The sequence below is a fragment of the Neoarius graeffei genome, chromosome 6 (assembly GCF_027579695.1).
Source record: "Neoarius graeffei isolate fNeoGra1 chromosome 6, fNeoGra1.pri, whole genome shotgun sequence".
NCBI lineage: Eukaryota > Metazoa > Chordata > Actinopteri > Siluriformes > Ariidae > Neoarius > Neoarius graeffei.
The window spans coordinates 67,836,229-67,859,771 of record NC_083574.1 but is presented as its reverse complement, the minus strand read 5'-3'; the positions used below and the strand labels follow the sequence as shown (position 1 = coordinate 67,859,771).

Genomic DNA, 23,543 nt, shown 5'->3' with positions numbered 1-23,543 from the left:
AAAACCACCTTTAGAGTCACAGAAGGACAGGGCATTGGAGAACAAGCTGTCCTTCACTTGGCAGAATCTGTTCCCCAAGGAACGCACCTCTTCTTTGACAGGTTCTTTACAAGCGTGAACCTCCTGGAAATCCTGAATGCAAAAGGGTTGACTGGTACTGGAACTCTCATGACGAACAGAGTTCCAAATGATTGCAACATCATGGTGGACAGGCCCTTCACAAAGAAAGGAAGAGGGGCATCGGAGATGGTGGTCAGACGAAGTCCTCCTGAAGTCGCCGTCTTAAAGTGGATAGATAACAAGCCAGTGGCCATGGCATCAACTGCCTATGGCATCGAGCCGGAGGACACATGCAGGAGATGGTCTAAGAAAGGCAAAAGGTTTGTCCAGGTGTCAAGGCCACAGGCATTTGCTGAATACAACACTAATATGGGTGGCATGGACTTGGCTGACAGGATGCTAAGCTTCTACAGGATGGCCACTCGCAGTCGGAAATGGACAGTGCGTGCAATTTTCCACTTTTTTGATCTGGCAATCACCAATGATGTTGGGATACCTCACGACACCAGAAAAGCTCCAGTGCACCACAGCGTTGAATCTGCCAGTTCTGGAACACTGTTCTTCTAAAATTTTTGAATGGTGAAACTCCTGTTTTGGTGATGATAGTGGGCCAAAATTTCCCTTCGGTAGTCCACTGGGTTCAAACCTAGGAATCATTTTCACATTGATTAAACCTTACAGTCAGTCCTCATGCTCTGTAGATGGGGACATTCTCATCTTGAAAGTGACCACTCCCATAAGGATAGAAATATTTCAGCACAGAATAATAGGGATCAGTCAGAATCTCTCTGTATTTGCAGTAACGCTTGTCTCAAACAGGACAAGTGGTCCCAAACCTTGACTACAAAATATCCTCATTGCACACAACAAAGCCACGTTTTTCCTTCAAATTGTCAGCAGTCTGCAAATAGCTGTAGCTTATTAATGTTTTAGGACTGTTTTGCAGCTAGTGGTGCAGGATAACTTTTGAAGACAGATGACGTATTAAATAAATGGATGTTTCAGCACAAAATAAGGTTGCCTCTACTCAGAGGATAAAAGTGCATTTGATGACCCTAAACATCCAAATCAAGAGAGAAATTGTCAGAACAAGGCCATTTTAGCCACTGAATTTGAACCCCATTGAAACCTTGTGGTGTGAAAATTTGCAGTCTGACCAGGGCAGTTCAGACTATTCCTATAAATCTAGGAATAGAGTAATTTGAAATATTCTGCAATTTAGGGCAAATTTGCCCCAAACTTTTTAGATATTGTAGGGCAAGAATTTGGGAAGGAGTTTTATAGTTCCCCATTTCCTGCATGCTGGTTGAAGGGAGAGGCTCAGTGTGATTTTCTCTTCAGGTACGGTTTGCCAAATTGTAAATGAGTGGGGAGGGTTTTTTTTTTTTTTTTTGGTGGGGAGTGGGGGGTTACAATCAGAATTCAATCTCAAACAATCCAGCAGCTGTGATTAATCCCACACCTGCCAGAAATATTTTCTGACAGACAATCTTTGTTGGTTATATTTACAAAATAAAAATAAATTAGTAATTTAAACTACTGTTCTGGCCAGGATAATGAAGCTACTGATTATGAATGAATAAAAGCAGTGAGTGGATTACCCAGCATGGCACAAGCAGTATATAAACTCTCATGATAATGAACATGGTCTTTGTTACGCCAGTTTCAAATCTGACCAACCACCATCAGAAAAGTTAATAATAATAATAATAATAATAATAGTACAATTTGTTTGGGTCTTGTTGAATCACAGTCACAATGCACACCTCTAAACCAATTTTGCAAAAAATTGTGTGAGTTAGGAAGCATTTATATATTTGAAGCAAATGTTTGAAATGCATGTTATTCATATATTTCAAATGTTTATTTTGCTCATTTTAATAAACAGCCAGATATGAGAAAATCATTGCCAGCACATAATTGTTAATGAATGATACCAATAATTCTAAACTGGACTGCATTTAATCTAATCTTTTCTTCATCCTTCTTAATCCTGTGACATATTCTGGGACATACTGTACAGCTTGGACTTTCAAATAATCCATGCACATACTCTTTTTACAATTGTATATTTCAGATTTCTACATATTTGTATTCTTTTTGCAGTGTCTTGCAAAAGTATTCACCCCCTCCCTTGGTGTTTGTCCTGTTTTGTCACATTACAAGATTGAATTAAAATGGATTTTTTTTTGGGGGGGAGGGGTTGTTTAGCACCAGTTGAGTTTCACAACAGGCCTACCACTTTAAAGGTGCAAATTGTTTAACTGCAACACAAATGATAATTAAAATGAAAAAAAAAAAAAAATCTGGATATATGCATAGGTATTCACCCCCTTTTGTATGAAACCCCTAAATAAGAGCTGGTCCAGCCAATTCACTTCATAAATCACATCATTAGTTGATTATGATCCACCTGTGTGCCATCAAAGTGTCACATGATTTGTCACATGTCTGTATAAATCAACCTGTTCTGGAAGGACTCTGACTCTGCAACACTACTAAGCAAGCAACTTGAGAACCAAGGAGAACTCCAAACAGGTCAGAGACAAAGTTGTGGAGAAGTATAGGTCAGGGTTGGGTTATTAAAAAAAAAATCCCAAACTTTGAATATCCCACAGAGCACCATTAAATCCATTATAGCAAAACGGAACAAATATGGCACCACTACAAACCTGACAAGAGAAGTCTGCCCACCAAAACTCTCAGACTGAGCAAGGAGAGCATTAATCAGAGTTGCAACAAAGACACCAAGGATAACACTGAAGGAGCTGTGATGACCCACAGTGGGAGTATCTATCCATAGGACCACTTTAAGCCATACACTCCACAGAGCAGGGCATTATGGATGAGTAGCCAGAAAAAAAAGCCATTGCTTAAAGAAAAAAAAAGTAAGAAAACATGTCTGGAGTTTGCCCAACAGCATGTGGCAGACTCCCCAAACACATGGAAGAAGATTCTCTGGTCAGATGAGACTAAAATTCAACTTTTTGGCCATCATGGGAAACGCCATGTGTGGCACAAACCCACCCTGAGAACACCATTCCTACAGTGAAGCATGGTAGTGGCAGCATCATGCTGTGGGGATGTTTTTCATCTGCAGGAACAGAAAAGCTGGTCAGGATTGAAGGAATGATGGATGGCACTAAATACAGGGCAATTCTGGAGGAGAACCTGTTTGAGTCTGCCAGAAGTTTGAGACTGGGATGAAGGTTCACATTCCAGCAGAACAACTACCCTAAACATAGTGATAAAACTATACTGGAGTGGTTTAAAGGGAAACATTTAAATGTCTTGGAATGGCCTAGTCAAAGCCCAGACCTCCAATCCAGTTGGAAATGTGTGGCATAACTTGAAGATTGCTGTACATCAATGCAACCCATCTAATTTGAAGGAGCTGGAGCAATTTTGCCTTGATGAATGGACAAAAATCCCAGTGGATAGATGTGCCAAGCTAATAGAGATGTACCCAAAGAGACTTGCAGCTGTAAATGCAGCAAAAGGTGTTTCTACAAAGTATCGACTTTGTGTGTGTGCATCTATTCCATTATTTTTTTTATCTTAATTATTATTTGTCACAATTTTTAAAAAAAAGTGCATGTTGTGTAATTCAGATGGTGCTAACCCCTGAAATCAATTTGAATTCCAGCTTATAACAAAACAGGACAAACACTGAGGAGGAAGAATAATTTTGCAAGACACTTTATATTACTACATTTGTCTCTGACTAAATTATTTTATCATAACTGTTCATGCACCAACCACCAAAGCAGAGTTGTTGTATGTGAGAATGTACTTGACAAACTTGATTCTATGTGTTCACTTCACAAATATTATGTATTTTTCCCTTTATAAAATTTAAACACAGCTAGGATTCAACAATTTCTTCAACAATTCCCCTCGACCACAACTTAATGCACCAAGGACCCCTTTCACCTCACACTTTTCATTCTCCCAGGACTAATACAAATGAAAGCATCCTCACCTTCCTCCTCACACAGCTGCTTGACCAGAGTGTCCTTAAAAATGATCTGTCCATGATGCATAGCTGTAGCCCTGTGAGAGAGAGAGAGAGAGAGAGAGAGAGAGAGAGAGAGAGAGATCATTATTACTTTTACTTTTAAAAGCCCTTTATTTTTAAATGGGTGGCACGGTGGTGTAGTGGTTAGCACTGTCGCCTCACAGCAAGAAAGGTCTGGGTTCGAGCCCAGTGGCTGACAGGGGCCTTTCTGTGTGGAGTTTGCATGTTCTCCCTTTGTCTGCGTGGGTTTCCCCCGGATGCTCCGGTTTCCCCCACAGTCCAAAGACATGCAGGTTAGGTTAATTGGTGGCTCTAAATTGACCATAGGTGTGCATGTGAGCATGAATGGTTGTTTGTCTCCATGTGTCAGCTCTGCAATGATCTGGCAACTTATCCAGGGTGTACCCTGCCTCTTGCCCATAGTCAGCTGGGATAGGCTCCAGCTTGCCCACAACCCTGCACAGGATAAGTAGTTATGGATAATGGAAGGCTTTATTTTGAAACCACAGAGGATCATATACAAGATTTTTTGGGAAACTAACTCGCCACGAGTGGCTCTCAGAAGCTATATTTCATTTTAAAAGGCTCCACATTATCAGTCCACTGGTAGTATTCCACCAATGATTTAAACAACACTACCATATCGTTTTGCTCCTCATTTCTGTGTTGACATTTTGGGATAGCTTATTTGACTTGTTCTAGCAAAAAGTAGCAAGTGTGCACCATTCACAGATTTTACACACGTTGACTATAAGGGCCTTTTTGGAGTGAATTGAAAATCTAAATCCTGATACCTTTATAAAAATATAAGCTGCTTAAATAACTAAAAACAGTAAACAGCATGCTCATCCAAAAAAAAAAAAAACACCACAATGGACTCGTTTCTGAGCTTTAGCCCATGCTCCAGCATTGTTAGCAGGAATGGGTTACAGACAGATGTAATCGCAGGAAGGTGTTTATTTACAGGCATGCACATAACACAAAAACATTAGGCAAAAACAGAGTCATGAAAACAGGTATGGACCATATGAGGCACAAACGGGACGTCAGAGCAAATACAAATTAGTGTCAAAATAAACAAAACAGAGTTGAGAGCCAGAATTCCCACAAAGAATCAAAGGCTTAGTAAATGGAGCCACAGGGTACACAATGTATAATTCACACAGTCTTGGTTCTCTTGGGGTCCTTATATGTGCATGCTATGATTGTGCTCTGATCAGGGACAGGTGCATGTAATAAGTTCTTGCGGTGCGCACTGCATGCATGGACACGAGTAACAGTTTGAGGCAAGCCAATCCTGAACACACATAGATGTGACAATAGTAATAAACTAAAGAAAGAAAAAAAATAAACACAAAGGAAGCTTGGTTGCTGTACAGCTGGCTCATATAGAGACATGCAGCTTACTAATAATAGCACAGTAGGTGTCAGAAGTGTCATGTTTATCAACTGGGCAGCACGGTGGTGTAGTGGTTAGCAGTGTTGCCTCACAGCAAAAAGGTTCTGGGTTCGAGCCCAGTGGAGGCCTTTCTGTGTGGCGTTTGCATGTTCTCCCCATGTCTGTGTGGGTTTCCTTTGGGTGCTCCGGTTTAGCTCACAGTCCAAAGACATGCAGTTAGGTTAACATGGGGAGGCCTTGGGCTGAAGTGCCCTTGAGCAAGGTACCTAACCCCTGACTGCTCCCCAGGTGCTGTAGTATGGCTACCCACTGCTCTGGGTGTGTGCGCACGCGCATGTGTTCACTGCTTCAGATGGGTTAAATGCAGAGGATGAATCTCACTGTGCTTGAAATGTGTAGAACTTTGTATGGGCCGATGTACAGGGCTTGCAGTTTTTTGCATGAGTTGGGCTCCCTTAGATCCCTCATGGAGACCCATACCTGATCTCCTGGAGAGTACTCCAGATTTTTACTTCTGTATTTACCTGTATATTGTTTATACTTTGAGTTTACTAGTTCTAACCTTTGGTGTACCTCTTCCCATACCTGCTGGCTACACGTGAACCAGGAGTCAGTTGCCAGTACCTGGGTGAGTGTGTTGTCCCATGGGAATAGGGGGTGTTGATCGCTGAGTATGCACTGGAATGGGGTCAACTGTGTGGCGGAATGTTTGAGTGAATTTTGTTCATACTCCGCCCATGGGAGGAATTGTGCCCATTCCCCCTGGTTTCACATGCAAAAGATCTATAGAAAACATCCCACCTCCTGATTGGCACATTCTACCTGGCTGTTGGATTGAGGGTGGTAACCAGATGTGAAGCTTACTAAAACTCTTCGTCTTTCCATGAAACTGGACCATAGTCTGGAAACGAATTGGGGACCCCAGTCACTCACTATGTCCTCAGGTATACCAAAATAATGGAAGACATGGGTAAAGATTAGTTCAGCAGTTTGGAATGCATTGGGTAGTCCTGATAACGGAGTAAGTGTGATTGCTTTAGAGAACCTGTCTATGATTATCATAATGACTGTGTTACCTTAGGATGGTGGTAGGTCTGTGATGAAGTTGATGGCGATGTGTGACCAGGGTCTCTGAGGTACCAGGAGAGGACATAATTTCCCGGCAGGTGGAGCATGTGGTACTTTGGCTTGGGCACAGGCTGAGCATGAGGAGACAAAGTGATTGATATCCAAAATCATGTTTTCCCGCCAGTACTTGTTCTTTATCAGTTGGTATGTGCATTGACTGCTGGGATGACCAGTGGCGGGGGATGCATGTGCCCAGGTAATGAATCTTCATTAGTAATGGGTAGGATGTGCAGAAGTGTGGATGGACAGTTCACAGGAGGAGTTGGTGGTTGTGACTGTTGGATCTCCTTGTCTAAGTCCCAGGTGATGGCTTGCACAAAGCATTCTGGTGATAAGATAGGAGTCGTTTCAGAGGTGTGGGGTGAAGAGTTGTGGATTCGAGAGAGCGCATCTACTTTGGTATTCCTGGTGCTGGGATGATATGATATCGTGAACTGAAAGTGAGTGAAAAACAGGGCCCACCTGACTTGTTGTGGGTTGAGTCGTTTGGTGGTTGTAAAATCTGAGCAGGTGGGTGGAGCACAGAAGCACGGCAGGCCAGAACTGAGTTCTTATAAAACTCTTTATTTTCTCACTTTTCAGTGTTCAACATTCACTCTCCCAGCCACACACGCACGCACACCAGTGTTTGGGTTGGAGGACCCTTTCTCTGTTCTCCCTCTCCTCTTATAGGGCGTGGTCACTGGGGAAGACACACAAACACAGGTTAATTCCCATCAGGTGCAGTGATTCTACCACTTACCTTCCCTGACTCTGTCCTCCATTCACAGACCGTCACTTGACCACGCCCCCGCTGCCACATACCCCTCCACCCAACTCAGGCCAGGGAGCCATCCGGCCTGTAGCCGACTCCCCCCCCCTTGACAGGAGAGGAAATCCGCCATGACCACCTGCGCCCCTGGCCTGTGGACCACCTCGAACTTAAACGGCTGGAGTGCCAGATACCAAAGGGTGATCCGCGCATTGGTATCCTTCATGCGGTGGAGCCATTGCAGGGGTGCATGGTCTGAACAGAGGGTGAAAGGGTGCCCCAGCAGGTAGTAGCAGAGGGCAAGGACCGCCCACTTGATGACGAGGCATTCCTTTTCTATCATGCTGGACCTGCCCTCGTGCACCGACAGCTTCCGGCTGATGTACAGCACGGGACGTTCCTCCACCTCCTGGGACAGAACTGCCCCAGCCCTCTGTCCGATGCATCCATCTGCAAAATAAAGGGGAGAGAAAAATCAGGGGACGCACCTGCCCATTGCCCAAGTGGAAACCCAGATACCGTACTTCCACTCGCCCAATCGCACACTTCTTTGGGTTGGCTGTGAGACCTGCTTGCCTCAGCGACCTAAGGACGGCCCTTAGGTGTTCTAGGTGCTGCGGCCAGTCATTACTTTAAATAATGATATCATCTAAGTAGGCAGCCATGTAGATGGTGTGGGGGCGGAGGACCCTGTCCATAAGCCGCTGGAATGTAGCAGGCACCCCAAACGGCCCAAAAGGAAGTGTGATCAACTGGTGTAAGCCAAATGGTGTGGAAAAGGTCGTTTTCTCTTGGGATAGAGGAGTCAAGGGGATCTGCCAATATCCCTTTTTCAAATCCAGTGTCGAATAAAAATGAGCCGTGCTTAGTCGATCGAGCAACTCGTCAATATGAGGCATTGGGTACGCGTCAAATTTAGACACCGCGTTGACTTTTCTATAGTCCACACAGAACCGAACCGACCCGTCGGCCATGGGAACCAAGACCACCGGTCTGCTCCAGTCACTGTGGGACTCCTCGACGATGCCCATTTCGAGCATGGCCTCAAGTTCTTCCCGAACCACCTTTTCTTGTGTTTGGGCAATTGGTAAGGGCGGCTGCGCACTACTACCCCTACCCCCAGGGGCATCTCAGTGTGGTGTTCTATGAGGTGGGTGCAGCCAGGCAGGGGCAAGAACACGTCAGAAAATTCTGTCTGCAACTGGGCGACCTCTAGAAGCTGGATCGGGGAGAGGTGGTCTCCACAGGGGACCGGAGTGGTGGGCGATGTCAATTTTCCTTTTTGAACATCCGGCCCCAGCTCCACCTTCTCCAGAACCACCGACACCAATGCCACGGGGACCTCCTCGTTCCAACGTTGTAGCAGATTGAGGTGGTAAATCTGTAACGCCCCACCCCTGTCCATTCGCCTCAACCTCATAGTCGACATCCCCGACTCGCTGTGCAACTTCAAAGGGTCCTTGCCACCTGGCGATCAATTTGGAGCTTGACGTGGGTAACAACAGAAGTACCTTATCTCCCGGTATGAACTCCCTAAGGCGCGTGCCCGTTGTACAGACGGACTTGACGTTCTTGGGCCTGCCGCAAATTATCTTGGGTTAGGTGCATGAGTGTGTGGAGTTTGGCACGCAGGTTGATAACGTATTGAATTTCGTTTTTACTGGTTGAAGGTTCCTCCTCCCAATTTTCACGTAGCACATCCAAAATGCCACACGGTTTACGCCCGCATAATAATTCAAACGGGGAGAACCCTGTGGAGGCTCGCAGGACCTCTCGCACTGCGAATAACAAGGGTTCGAGCCATTTATCCCACTTACATGCATCTTCGCTTACAAATTTTCTAATTATACTTTTGAGGGTGCGATTAAACCATTCGACTAAGTCATCTGTTTGTGGGTGATAAACCCTGGTGCGGATAGGCTTAATTCCCAGTGACATAAACGTAGTGCCTTGATCAGTCAGAATCTCTTTGGGGATTCCGACTCGGGAGATGATGCAGAAGAGCACTTCTGCAATACTATGTGCTGAGATATTGCGAAGAGGCGCTGAGATATTGCGAAGAGGCACTGCTTCCGGATATTGCGTTGCATAGTCCACTAGAACTAAAATAAAGTGATATCCTCGTGCTGACCAATCTAATGACTCGACGTGATCCATCCCAATTCTTTCGAACGGGGTCTCGATTAATGGCAGAGGGCGCGAAGGCGCTTTTGGAATGGCTGCAGGATTTACTAACTGGCATTCGCGACATGCCATACACCACCTACAGACATCGCCACGAATCCCTGGCCAATAGAACCGGGCCATTATTCGGGCTAGTGTCTTATTCTGCCCCAAGTGTCCGGCCATGGGATTAAAGTGAGCCACCTGGAATATGAATTCCCGGCAGCTCTTTGGGATTAAATGCTGTGTTATTGGTTCCTTAGTCTGAGTGTCCTGCGTCACTTGGTATAATCTATCCTTAATAATGGAAAAATAGGGGAAGGACAGTGTGGCGTTTGGCTGGAGAGTTTGACCATCGATTACTCTCACTTGGTCAAATGCATGCCGCAGAGTCTCGTCTCGCGATTGCTCTAACGGGAAATCCGCAAGGGAATCCCCGAGAGAGGGAGGAGGAGCAGGCTGCTCCTCACTCTGATGTGGTGATGACGTAGATGGCTCTGTGACAGCCGCTCCTGCCAATGCCACTCCGGGACCTCCCCTTGCTAAACTATGGCAGGCCCCACTCTTCACTAAATGTGCCATTAATTCCCTAAAACCCAGCCAATCAGTCTCCAGAATTATCGAGTGGGTAAGGCAAGGATTAACCGCCACCTTTACTCTAAATTTTTCCCCTCAAAATAGAATGTGGACCGACACTAAAGGGTAGTTGTGAACATCCCCATGCACACACAACACCTTCATCGATTGTGCCTCGTCTTGCACCAGGCTTTGATGGATTGAGGTCTGATTACAGCCGGAGTCCACCAAAGCCTGATACGTATCCCCTTGGATACTCACTGGTATACAATACACTCCGGCCCGATCGAGGGCAGTCCCTGGCGCATTGGGGATCCGGACCACCGCACCCACCTCCATCGGTGAGCACTGATGCTGGAGGTGCCCCGGTTCCCCGCAGCACCAGCATACCGGCCCAGGCTCTCCCTCTGTACCGGGGTTCCAGACATCACACACCTGAGGGGGAGAAGACACAGACAAGGAAGTAGGAGATGGTAGGGCACTGTGGGCGGGGTGGAGCCGGCCCCCGCCTCCACGGTGGGGGAATGGGGCGAGGACGGGGAGCAGAGGGAGAGGGATCGAGAGAAGAGAGGGGAGAAGAGGAGACATGCTGTCCTGCCATTGGAACGGCCGCCATATGGTCCTCCGCCAGCTCGATCGCCTGATCCAGCAACGCCGGGCGATGGCAATGGACCCACTCCACTGTTCCTTCTGGAAGTCGGGTGATGAATTGTTCCAGCGCCACCAGGTCGATGAATCCCTCGGCGTCGCAGTTGTCGGCCCTCAGCCACTGCCGGCAGGCGTCCCGGAGTTGCTGGCCAAATGCAAACGGCCGGCCAGCTGACCTCCTCTAGGCGCAGCGCGCGGAAGCATTGCCGTTGCTGTTCCGGGGTGCGACCAACACATTGGAGGATGGCCCTGCGGAGGTCCGCATAGACCAGCTGGCTGTTGGCGCCAGCTGCGCCTCACCTGTTAGCAGGGGGAGGAGGCGCACTGCGCGCTGTTCTACCGGCCAACCCCACGCCTCTGCTGCCTGCTCAAAGAAAGCGAGGAAGGCCTCGGGGTCATCATGCGGACCGATCTTTGTTAGGGTGAGGTGGGGAGGGTCTGCGGTGGTGGTGGTGGTGGACCCCGCCGACGCAAGCAGGTGCTGGAATGCCTGGCGATCTTCCTGCTGCGCCAGCACCAGGGCTTCGAACCATTGTTCCTGCTCCTTCCGGAAGGCGATCAGCGCCTGGTGCTGGCTCTGTTGGGCCATGGCGAGGGCATGGACCAGGTCTTTGAAGGGGGAGGACTCCATGGGGCTGTTCTCTTCTGCACTCCGAATCCTGGGTTTCGGCACCACTGTAAAATCTGAGCAGGTGGGTGGAGCACAAGCACCGCAGGTCAGAACTGAGTTCTTATAAAACTCTTTTTAATTTCTCACTTTTCAGCATTCAACATTCACTCTCCCAGCCACACACGCACGCACACCAGTGTTCAGGTTGGGGAGAGCTCCCTTTCTCTGCTGTCCCTCTCCTCTTATAGGGCATGGTCACATGGGGAAGACACACAAACACAGGTTAATTCCCATCAGGTGCAGTGATTCTACCACTTACCTTCCCTGACTCCGCCCTCCATTCACAGACCGCCGCTTGACCATGCCCCCGCTGCCACAGTGGTCTTTAGGTATTCTAAGTTCTTGCGATCCATTAGAATCATAAATGGGTGTGCAGCACCCTCCAGCTGATATCTCCCCTGCTCCAAGGCCAGCTTGATAGCCAAGAGTTCTCGACTGCCAATGTCACAATTCCTCTCGGTGGGTGTAAGCTTCTTTGAAAAGAAAGCTACTGGGTGCAACTTGGGCCTCACCCTGAATCACTGTGAAAGCACCCCTCCTATTCCTCTTTCAGGTGCATCTACCTCCACCACAAATGGTTTAGTAGGGTCTGGATGTTGTAGTATGGGAGCAGAAGTGAATGCTGCCTTGAGCTGATTGAAGGCTTCTTCAGCTGCTGGGTTCCACTGGAAGCAACATGGCCCATTCTTTAACAGTGATGTTAGAGGAGCGGTGATGGTCTTGAAGCCTTGAATTAAGTGCCGATAAAAGTTTGCAAAACTCAGGAAATGTTACAACTCTTTCATGGATGTGGGAGTGGACCAAGATGTGACTGTGGAGACCTTAGACTGGTCCATGCTTACCCCTTCAGAACTGATAATGTACCCAAGGAATGAGATCTGGCGGACATGAAATTCGCATTTCTCTGCCTTGATATAGAGATGGTTTTCAAGTAAGCTGGAGAGTACAGACCTGACATGCTTGTGGTGACTGTCTTCATCTAAGGAGGGGATTAATATGTCATCAATGTAAGCCATCACAAATTTCCCCAGCATATCCCTTAAGACATTGTTAATCAGACACTGGAAGATGCTTGGTGCTGAAGAAAGGCCATAAGACATTACTAGGTACTCAAAATGGCCGGTGGTGGTGTTAAAGGCCATTTTCCACTCATTAGTTTAGGACGATGAAGACAGTTTTGAAAACATGCCACTGACCATTGAAGAATGTCTTTATTTTGCCAAGAGATTAACGGGTCATGGAGTTGAATTCAGGGGTAACCTAGGATGATGTCATGATGAGCAGTTTGGGTGACAAATAGAGAAATGAGTTCAGGATGGAGAGCTCCCACCTGAATCTGTAGAGGGGTTGTACAGGTAGAGATTAGTTTGTCCTCAATGGGACCCCCATCGATGGTCCTTATGTTAAGCGGGCTTTGCAAGGTGTCTGTGGGGAGGCTGAATCTCTGGATGATTGAACAGTCAATGAAGTTCCCCTCTGCCCGAGTCTACAACTTCAGAGAGGATATAGGTCGAGTCTGGCAGCTTCAAGAGTACAGGTAATTTGAAGGATTGTGCTTTACGACTAAATATGGAACTCACCGGGCTGGGTGGACTATTGACTGGATGAGCCGGAGCACCCCAAGATGGATGGACAGGACATTAAGTGATGAGATGGCTGGACTCACCACAGTAGAAGCCCCAACCTTGTCACTGTCTTCTCTCTCTCTCTCTCTCTCTCTGATTGTTTTAGCTGAGCATGAAAAACCACCATAGGAGTGGGTGTGCTAGTGGCAGGAGACAGGGTAGTGGTAGGTTGCAGAGAGGGTCTATTTGTGATGAGGTGGTCCAGATGAATGGCCAAATCAATGAGTGAGTCGAAGGATAGATGTTCATCGCGACAAGCCAATTCACTCAGCACCTCTGGATGTAACCCTTGGCAAAAAGTGGTTTTTAGCGCAGGCTCATTCCAAGCATTACCAACAGCCAATGTATGGAAGTCCAGGGCATACTCTGTGACTATTTCCCTGCTTGATTGACAAGAGACTCTCTCTGACCTCTATTCCTTCGGGTTCATGATCAAACACTTGCTTAAACAAATCTAAGAAACGGTTGTAGGATGTGGTGTGTTCACCACCATGCTCCCATACTGCACTAGCCCACTGTAGAGCCTTGCGTGTGAGTAATGTGAGAAATTTAGTGATCATCTGTTCATCAGAGATTCTGGTGAATGAGGAGAAATATAGGGAACATTGGAGAAAAAAATCTCTTACAATTTGATGCTTCACCCAAGAACTTCTCCAGTAGCAGAATGAGCTGAGCGGTGCTGGCAGAAGATGTGGGGTGCGTTAGGAAGGCCTGCAACATAGCAGTGAGCTGCACCATCCTAGTGTTGAAGTCACTGAGCATCTGCTGATGTTCACCTAATAAGCGCCCCTGAGCATTTAGTGCAGTCTGCTTCACCTCCTCTGCGGCATCCATCAGTGGCAAAGTATCCTGTCAGAGTGCAGGCACTTATGGATGCAGGCGCATGGGAGAGCAGGGAGAAGCAAACTGCAGATTGAGCCAAAACAAAGAGCCAGAATAATAGTCAGAGTAACAGGCAGGGGTCAGTCGATCGGCAAACAGGATAATGCAGAGAAAACAATAGAGCAAGGTTGGGGATTGAATGTAGATAATGGTCTAAACACGGGAAGTCAGTCAGAAAGTAAAAGGCTCAGTAAAGTTAGGCACAGAACCACTAAACGATACTTCAGAACATGTGTGAGAGAGCTGGGCTTAAGTAGGCGAGGTGATTGCTGAGGAATGAGAGACAGGTTCAATTAGTAATCAAGTGACAAAGGGTGCTGTGACTCTTGAGTGTTGTAGTCCAGAGCAGCCATGTTTGGAGGCTGTTCCAAGCTTGTGTTTTCAATTCCGTTACTGACAGCAAATAGTTGGGCTGAATATGCACTACGTACTATGAAAATGCACTATAGTTGCTTAAACAAAGCATTGGCTCTTTGGCCTGTGTATGTGTCTGCCATTCAGGAAACCTGGGTTCATAGTATATTCATGTGATGTAATCTCACGACTGTATAATGGTGTTGTGAGACAATCAGGTGTAAGACATTAAGATGCACAAGTCGTGAAGGCTGGGGCAGGTAAAGATGGCAGTGTGGTTTGAACAGGTTGTATTCAGTAATGTGACTTTTGCTTGCGGGCTTACTTCCAGTGAATTAAGTGGTGGTCAGGCAAACCAATTTGGCAAACACACACACACTAGGACATTCTGCCACCCAACAAAACAGTCACATGTCATACATTCATCAAATGTTCAAAGGTGATGTGCATGTTGCAAATGCCATGACTGCTTGACAGATGAGAGATAGATAAAGACTGTAAATGTGTGTGTGTTTCTGTGGTGTGAAAATGTACATTTATACATGTACAAAACTATACGCGTCTCCTCCTTATCTCTATCTCATGCTGTAATCTTAAGTCATCTTAGCTTTCCTGTGTCTGCAGTGTGTGTGTGTGTATACTACATGCAGAGTATTCATATGTCTGCAACAAAATGCACAATGATGGCAGGTCACTATTATTGTGTGTGTGTGTGTGTGTGTGTGTGTGTTAGTCAGAGGGAGAAAGAGAGAGGGAAAGTGTGTGTGTGAAAGAGAGTGTGCTCATAGATGTTGCGTGTGCATGTGAGTGCATACTTGTGAGAGAGCGTGTGTATGCATAAATATGCATATGACTGTGTGTGTATGAGTGTGCACAGAATTGTATGTGTAACCCATTCTCGTGAGTATTCATGTGTGTGTATATGATTGCAACTGTGTGTGTGTGTGTGTGTGTGTGTGTGTGTGTGTGTGTGTGTGTGTGTGTGTGTGAGTGCGAGTGTATTGGTGGCGCTATGTCAGGCATGTCATAGATCAATCCGTCAAAGTATTGAAAATCTTTGGCACATTTCCTGCTTGGCCAGATGGTGATACTGTGCTAGGCATGTGAATTAGACGTGTCAATATCATCAGTAGTTTTCGGTCCACTAAACAAAAATAATTAGGTGTTGGGGAATATTCTTTTTATGACCTACACTTGATTGACTATGATTCTGCAAAGCATTTTAGGGTCCGTCATTTATATCAAAAATCAAAAATTCCAAAGGGATATCAAAAATCCCTTCGCAATTTCTTGGCATCAGCAATATCTTGGCATCATGTTTGCCAAGTTTGATATGAATCTGATGAACTGTCTAGGAGGAGTACGTTATAAATGACCATGTGTCCAAACACACATAAGCCCAATTACCTCACTTCCTGTTGGGCATGACCTCATCCAAAGGGTAGAACTTTGGAGTTCTAACCAAAGTTCTACCCTTTGGATGATGTCAGTGGTGGTCAGGCAAACCAATTTGGCATACACACACACACGCACACACACTTTCTGTTGATCATGTGAAAAAAGATTTTGTAGCATGAGATCTCATGTCTGATCCAGTTTCTGTCAGTGACACTTTGCCACAGCTGAGCAAACACACTTAGCATTTTCTCTGTGGAAATGCAGTCTAGTTACAGTTTGTGCTTTCTTTTTAGCATCATTGTGGCATGTATATGCTAGAAAATGAGGAATACTTATTTAAAAACTGATAAATTTGGTAAAATACTTGTCAAACTAGCCAAACTACAATGTAAACAGAGAATATAAACAGCTGAGTTGCTCCAAACAACCACTACCTGACGTCATCGCATACGTCACCACCGCAGGAAGCCCATCTGGCATTTTAAAGAAAATTAATTTTTCTCGAACACTGTTTGGTCTTCAAAAATGAAAGTTTGATATTTTAAATCTGCGACTACTTTTACTTAAATAAGTTTGAGAAGAAATCCACTGGGTGATCCCTTACATATTCTTTCATTAATGTCTTCACATGATGAGTATTTTTCAAGCCAAACTTATTGGAAGCTCAAAACGGGATCTGAATTTCCATGAAGCCCCTTTCCCTTCTCCACTACCTACCTTTTAACACGGTGGGTGGGTGGGTAGGTGGGTGGGTAGGTAGGAAGGTACGGTAGGTAGGTATGTATAGATAAAACCCACACACTTACAAGAAGTTTATACAGCCTGTGCCAGGTGGTGGGGCAATCCACACAAAGCTGAGACTGGTAGTAGGCAGATGACTGACATGAGATGCCACCACACTGCACACAAATTGAGTCCCAAACTGTTGCTCTGGCATCACTCCTGAGAAAGAGAGCAAAAGAAGCACCATAAGTATGAAAGAAAAATAGTGAATGATAAAAGCTAACCAGCTCATAGAACAAGAAACAGTCAGCCTAAAGGTAAGGTTAAGGTGCCATAGGCAGAAAAACAAAGGTCTTGGCAATAATTTTTGCTGCTGCTACATTATTAATAATAATAATAATAATAATAATAATAATAATAATAATAATAATAATAATTTTTATTTCTTAAGATAAACACATTTTAAGTTACAAACATTAAACAGCTAAAATATTAAAATATAGACAAAGCGCAAAAGAATACAAAAATGCTAAAAATATCCTGTTTATTTACAGTTTATACTTAAAAATATCTATTTATATAAGTATTTTTAAATCTATTTGGAATTTATTTGAGGGTGATGGCTATTGCTTTTCCTTAGATTTTATGATGTTTCATTACTTTTCAGTAAAATAGCATATAACAGTTGGGACAGATCTAAATTACGTTTCTTAAAAAAATAATTAACATATTCTTTCTCTAAGAGATTATGAATATTTACTTTGCTTGAATTATATTTCCTTTCATAACATTTGTCTAAAAAATTCTGAATTTGTCTCAGATCTGAGTTGGAAGCACCATAAATAGAGAGTTCATCCAGCCATTATCTGTAACCGCTTATCCTGTGCAGGGTCATAGGCAAGCTGGAGCCTATCCCAGACAACTATGGGTGAGAGGCGGGGTACACCCTGGACAAGTCAGCTAGGTAAGACTAATTGATTAGAAAGTCGATCCACCGCTACCTGAGAAAAACCTTACTTTCTGAATGACCCAATTACATACAAACATTTATTTGCCTTGGTTAACTTAGCCTGTACATACTTATTGTATTTACAGTTCTCTTGAGATGTTATTCCAAGAATAGGCAATTGTATACATTGTGGAATGTTATGAACAGGAGATAGATTTTGGCCATAGTCCTTCTTGCGTAAACTAATCTCTTTACATTTTGATGGATGGCAGTTCATATTGTTGCCCTTAGACCAAATAAGAAACTGGTCAACCAAGTCCAAGCAGCACTGTCTATTATTCCAGACCAGAACAATGATAGTTGAATCGTCGTCATGCTTAAAAAGGGCGAGGTTGTTTTCAAAGCTAAACTCTACACTACCGTTCAAAAGTTTGGGGTCACTTTGAAATTTCCTTATTTTTGAAAGAAAAGCACTGTTCTTTTCAATGAAGATCACTTTAAACTAATCAGAAATACACTCTATACATTGCTAATGTGGTAAATGACTATTCTAGCTGCAAATGTCTGGTTTTTGGTGCAATATCTACATAGGTGTATAGAGGCCCATTTCCAGCAACTATCACTCCAGTGTTCTAATGGTATAATGTGTTTGCTCATTGCCTCAGAAGGCTAATGGATGATTAGAAAACCCTTGTACAATCATGTTAGCACAGCTGAAAACAGTTTAGCTCTTTAGAGAAGCTATAAAACTGACCTTCCTTTGAGCAGATTGAGTTTCTGGAGCATCACATTTGTGGGGTTGATTAAATGCTCAAAATGGCCAGAAAAATGTCTTGACTATATTTTCTATTCATTTTACAACTTATGGTGGTAAATAAAAGTGTGACTTTTCATGGAAAACACAAAATTGTCTGGGTGACCCCAAACTTTTGAATGGTAGTGTAGGTCATTGATAAATATATTAAATAGGTAAGGACCACTAACACTTCCTTGTAGTCCATGAGCCAGGACCCAAAATTTTGGCCACGGGTACCAGCTGGGGTGAATAATTCTCATTGTGGTTTTTGACAAGGTATGAACCCCCAGAGTTAGAAAATGTGTGATAGCATTGCAGGGGTGGTAGATTTTTGTGTTTTCATCCACTTTATGAGGCTACCCCAATTTTCACCCTTATTAGCATTTCAACTGCAAAAGCTGTCCCAAGAGATACTACCTCAGACCTGCTGAAGGCTTACGAGATTGGTGAGCAAAGCTATGCAGCCTTCAAGGATGAGAGACTAAAGAAAGACCCATCAGCAAATAAATTCCATGACCCAATGAAAATTCACAAACTAAAGACATTCAGCAATATGTGCACAAAGAGGAAAGTGAAATCAAGTGGCTGAATGATAATCTTGAAAGCAGACAGATCTTTGTTTGACTGCATCATAGTGGTAGCGCAAGGATGCAATCTTCAGATGGATGACATCCTCTCTCATCCCCTAGGTCCATTACCCTGGGCACTGTCCATGCCAGATGGGTTGCTGAGAAAGACTAACAAAAGGTACCTTGGCCACAGCCCTGCAAAAGAATGTCACAGTGGCAGAGCAACTCCCAAGAAACTCTGCAGCAATGGTTGATGGGATGAACTTGATCCAAAAAGTGAAAGGTGACCAGGTTACTTTTGGAGAAATTGCCATGACAGTTTTGTCTATGGCACTGAAGGAAGCCAAAGCAACAGAATAGATGTTGTGTTTGATACATATCGAGAGAACTCCATCAACGACAGTGAGAGATCAGTATGAGGTGAAGAAACTGGCAATCGGTTACAGAGTATTACAAGTGCACAGATCATCGGACAGCGGCAGAGCTTCCTGACCAGAGTGAATAACAAAACCAGTCTCATCAGCATCATAGTAAGTGAATGGAGAAAAGCAGAATACAGAGAAAAGCTTCAGGAGAAAGTGTTATATGCAACTGTGAATGACAAATGCTACAAAATCAAATCTCAGAGCAGTGAAAAAGTGCCAGAGCTTCAGTGCCAACAGGAAGAAACAAATGGGTGCCTGCTTCTCCATGCTGCTGGCAATGGCTATCACTCAGTTGTGATATGCTTAGAAGATACCGATGTCTTCATTTTGTCTCTGGCTTTCTGTGACAAAATAGGACCCCCATTGTTCTAGAAATGTGGTACAAAAGCCAGGACAAGGGTTGTTGATATCAGGAAAGTTGCTGCAACTATTGTCACTTATGTATGTACAGCTCTTGTTGGGATGCATGCATACACAGGATGTGATACTGTCAGTGCTTTTGCAGGCAAAAGAAAGACAAGTTCCTTGAAACTATTAACCAGCACGAGAGAAATCCAGGACACTTTCACAGAATTGGGTCAGGAATGGGACCTTTCCTCACAACTGATGGGCAAACTAGAGGCATTCACATGCCTTCTCTATGCAACCAAAGCACCATCTACCATGGTCAATGATCTCAGATACCACCTATTCTGTGCTAAAAAAGGTGAGATAGTGAGTCACCAGCTCCCACCATGTAGGGATTGCCTAGTTAAACATGCACAAAGAGCAAACTATTAGGCTGGAATATGAAGATGTCTGGAGCAGGACCCCCAAACACCAAGCCCTATTGGCGGAGGATGGAGAAGGAAGGAGATGCTGAATAGTTGGTAGTCTGGTCAGCCAGTCCCTGAGGCTGTTCTGGATCTACTTTCCTGTGACTGTGCAAAAAAGCGTTCACTGCCAAAATGTGCGTATGGGAAATGGACTTAAGTGCACTGATGTGTGCCAACTGCCAGACTGTGACAACCAGTCATCCCTGTTGGACAATGAGGAAAGTGCAGAAAAGGATGACCAAGAACTAGAAAATGAACATGATTACTCAACATGTGTAAATTATTGATGTCTTGTGACTTGTTCCTTCAACTTGAAGTATGTTGTAATATCAGCTGTTGTATTTTCTGAGTTATGGTTATTGAGTTAAAAATCCATAAAAACCAGTATTATGAGAAATATAGAAAAGTACACATCTATATTTATATATTATCCAATATTTAATATGATCATAAGTATGACTTTGAGTTGTCATATGCTGTCAGAAACAATGTATTTGTTTGACATGTGGAATCAGAATTTTTTAAGTTATTGATTAAAAGATACAGTAAACACAAAAAGGATACATATTGTAATAGTCCTAATATAATTTACTACCATTCATCTTGTAGAATATTTAATAACTTAAACACACAGATGCACAAATGCTTTTGTAAAATAGAAATAATTTTATGCTAGAAAGAGACCCTGTAATATAAGCATTGGTAAACCCCACAGTTTTCAATTTGCAATAATTTATGTTTTTCTGCAAAGTAATGGATCTGAGCAACATTTGTGACAAATGTCAATGTTACTGAATGACTTATAAGGAGATACCAATATTCTGAATTAGGATACCTTACACGTACCATATATTGACACCTATTTTAGAAATGTGTATTTTAGGGTATACTTATTAAAAGGGTGATAACACAGAGAAGCAATGCTATCACATGTTTTCTAACTCTGGGGGTGCCCATCTTCCCAAAAATCACAATGAGACTTATTCACCCCAAATGGTACCAAACTGTAAAGTTGCTTTGCAGCAGTGTCTGTTGTTAAAAGCGCTATACAAATAAACTTGATAACCTGGAGTTTGGAAATCAGGAAGAAAATTTTGAATTTTCTGGTGTATAATTGGGGACTAGAGGATACTCTCATTATTGATCTCAGATACCACCTATTCTGTGCTAAAAAAAGGTGAGATAGTGAGTCACCAGCTCCCACCATGTAGGGATTGCCTAGTTAAACATGCACGGTGCGGCATGGTGGTGTAGTGGTTAGCGCAGTCGCCTCACAGCAAGAAGGTTCCCGGTTCAAACCCAGCGGCCGGCGAGGGCCTTTCTGTGTGGAGTTTGCATGTTCTCCCTGTGTCTGCGTGGGTTTCCGCCAGTGACTCCTCCAGTGACTGGTGACTCACTATCTCACCTCCACAATCCAAAGACATGCAGTTAGGTTGACGTGGGGCAGCCTTGGGCTGAGGTGCCCTTGAGTAAGGTACCTGACCCCTGACTGCTCCCCAGGCGCTCTGGTGTGGCTGCCCACTGCTCTGAGTGTGTGCGTGTGTTCACTGCTTCAGATGGGTTAAATGCAGAGGATGAATTTCACTGTGCTTGAAGTGTGCATGTGATGAATAAAGGTTTCTTCTTTCTTCTTCTAAATTACATTATTTGTATTAATTATTCTTCATTTAAATGGCTTAAGGTGTGGGGGTATGTATCTGCCAGATGTAATTGTCTTGCTCAAGTTAGATGCCAGTGCATATGCAAATATTGTAGAAGGCAGTCACACAGGAGAAATTCAAGCTGACAAGGCAAAATCTCTCTTGCATTGAAGGAAAGAAAAAAAGAACAGCCAGACATAATACAAATATTTACATAATAATTGTCTGAACCAGGCAGAACAAGACAGAGATACACAAAAATAGGCAGAGGTGTGAAATTTCTGGAAACCTAGAGAAAGCATTGAAATTCAAATTTGCTTCTTCCACCAAAAGTGAAGATTGTTATGGCTACTAACAATGGCTCAAACTTGATCATCACCATCAGGAAACAGGGGCCTGATTGGGTAAATGACACAGTTGACTCGCAGTGAGGACCCAGCTCAGAAGCTCAGTCTTGGGTAAGCTTGATTATTTTTGTCATTTTTGGCACATATTGTGCATTGAGACAAAATTCCCCTCGGTGGACACTCACTGTGTTAATAATTCAAGGCCTGGTGTCCTTCTTAAAGAAGGAACTATCCAGTTCAAAGCTATTAGCCACAAAGTTCTATAATAGCAAAAGCTGGACCTCAGTTGTCAAACAGAGGTAGAATTACAATTTTATTTGAAACTACTGCAAATGCGATCTTCACCATCATTCTGATTTTTTGTTAAGATAATATGGTTTACCTGGTGTAATTTTGGGATGTGGGGATTTGTTTATCTGTATTTTGGAATACTCTTGATTAGGAAATCTAGAGGAATTCAAATTAAAGGGAGAACAAGGATCATGGTTTTTCATGTTATCATGTGTTTAATTTTGAATTGGGTTGGACATTTTTAAAATTAACAGATGCTAAAAGTTCTCGGCATAACTGCCTTACTTCTGAAATCAGAAAAAAAGTTGCAATTACAATCAGAATCAGACAAACATCTGGCTCCTCATTTTCATATAAAAATTGACTTAAGAAGCCTCAGCATTGTTGAAGAGATGTGTAAAGAAGGGATTGAAATATTAGAGAACATTCTCATCTGAAGTATTTTGTTGTCTAATCCTGAATTTAAGAAGCCAGATAGGAGGAGCTATGAATGAGTGAATTGTAAAAGTTTTTGCCTAAGAATGTCTTGTATCCTAAATAATAAAGCAGAGCTATGATTGAAGTGCATGAAAGAAACAAAGAGCATGCTCCTTCTGAATAGAAAAGAAATTCCAAAAGAAAGAGATTTTCGTGGTATAAGGTGCTGTGATACCACAGGAAATAAAATATTGGCTAGAATAATAGAAGAAGAAGAAGAAGAAGCCTTTATTTGTCTCATGCACACTCAAGCACAGTGAAATTCATCCTCTGCGTTTAACCCATCTGAAGCAGTGAACACATGCACACACACCCAGAGCAGTGAGCAGCCATACTACTGTGCCTGGGGAGCACATAGGGGTTAGGTACCTTGCTCAAGAGCACTTCAGCCCAAGGCCACCCCATGTTAACCTAACCTATGCTTCCTTTCATCAATGCTGGAGGGAAATGAAAAACCCTGGTCAGAGCTGGGTAAAAAAACAAACAAACATGAAAATCACTTCCACCCAGTCAAATTTTTTGTGAATGTAATAGGAACCGTTTGATGGTATAAAAAAATATGTAATGTCTGTTTTCTCAGAGACACTGTGTGAATCAGATCCTGGTCATCCAGGTATCATGAAGTACTGTATGGGCCCTTAGTAGACCTGGTGAGCTCCACGTTGGACGGGAAAATTTATGACCAGGTTTTATGAGAAGACAGGTACTGCATTGTCTCTGTGTTTGCAAGAACAAATCCAGACCACAGATCAAAGTTGCAGATCTACACTGAACTACATTTTATCCTGCAGAAAGGGTTGAAATCAAATTCATTAAATTCCCAGGTTGGAAAGGAGTTC

At 43.8% G+C, this 23,543-nt stretch overlaps 1 protein-coding gene across 1 annotated transcript in view; it reads right to left on the bottom strand.

The window, feature by feature from the left end:
• The window catches only part of LOC132888311 (reelin-like), a 1,389,809-nt gene that overhangs the window by 1,097,193 nt on the left and 269,073 nt on the right, over nt 1-23,543 (bottom strand). The window contains 2 exon segments of the mRNA XM_060924376.1: nt 4,043-4,113; nt 16,479-16,614. Coding sequence (XP_060780359.1) covers nt 4,043-4,113; nt 16,479-16,614 — 207 coding nt within the window.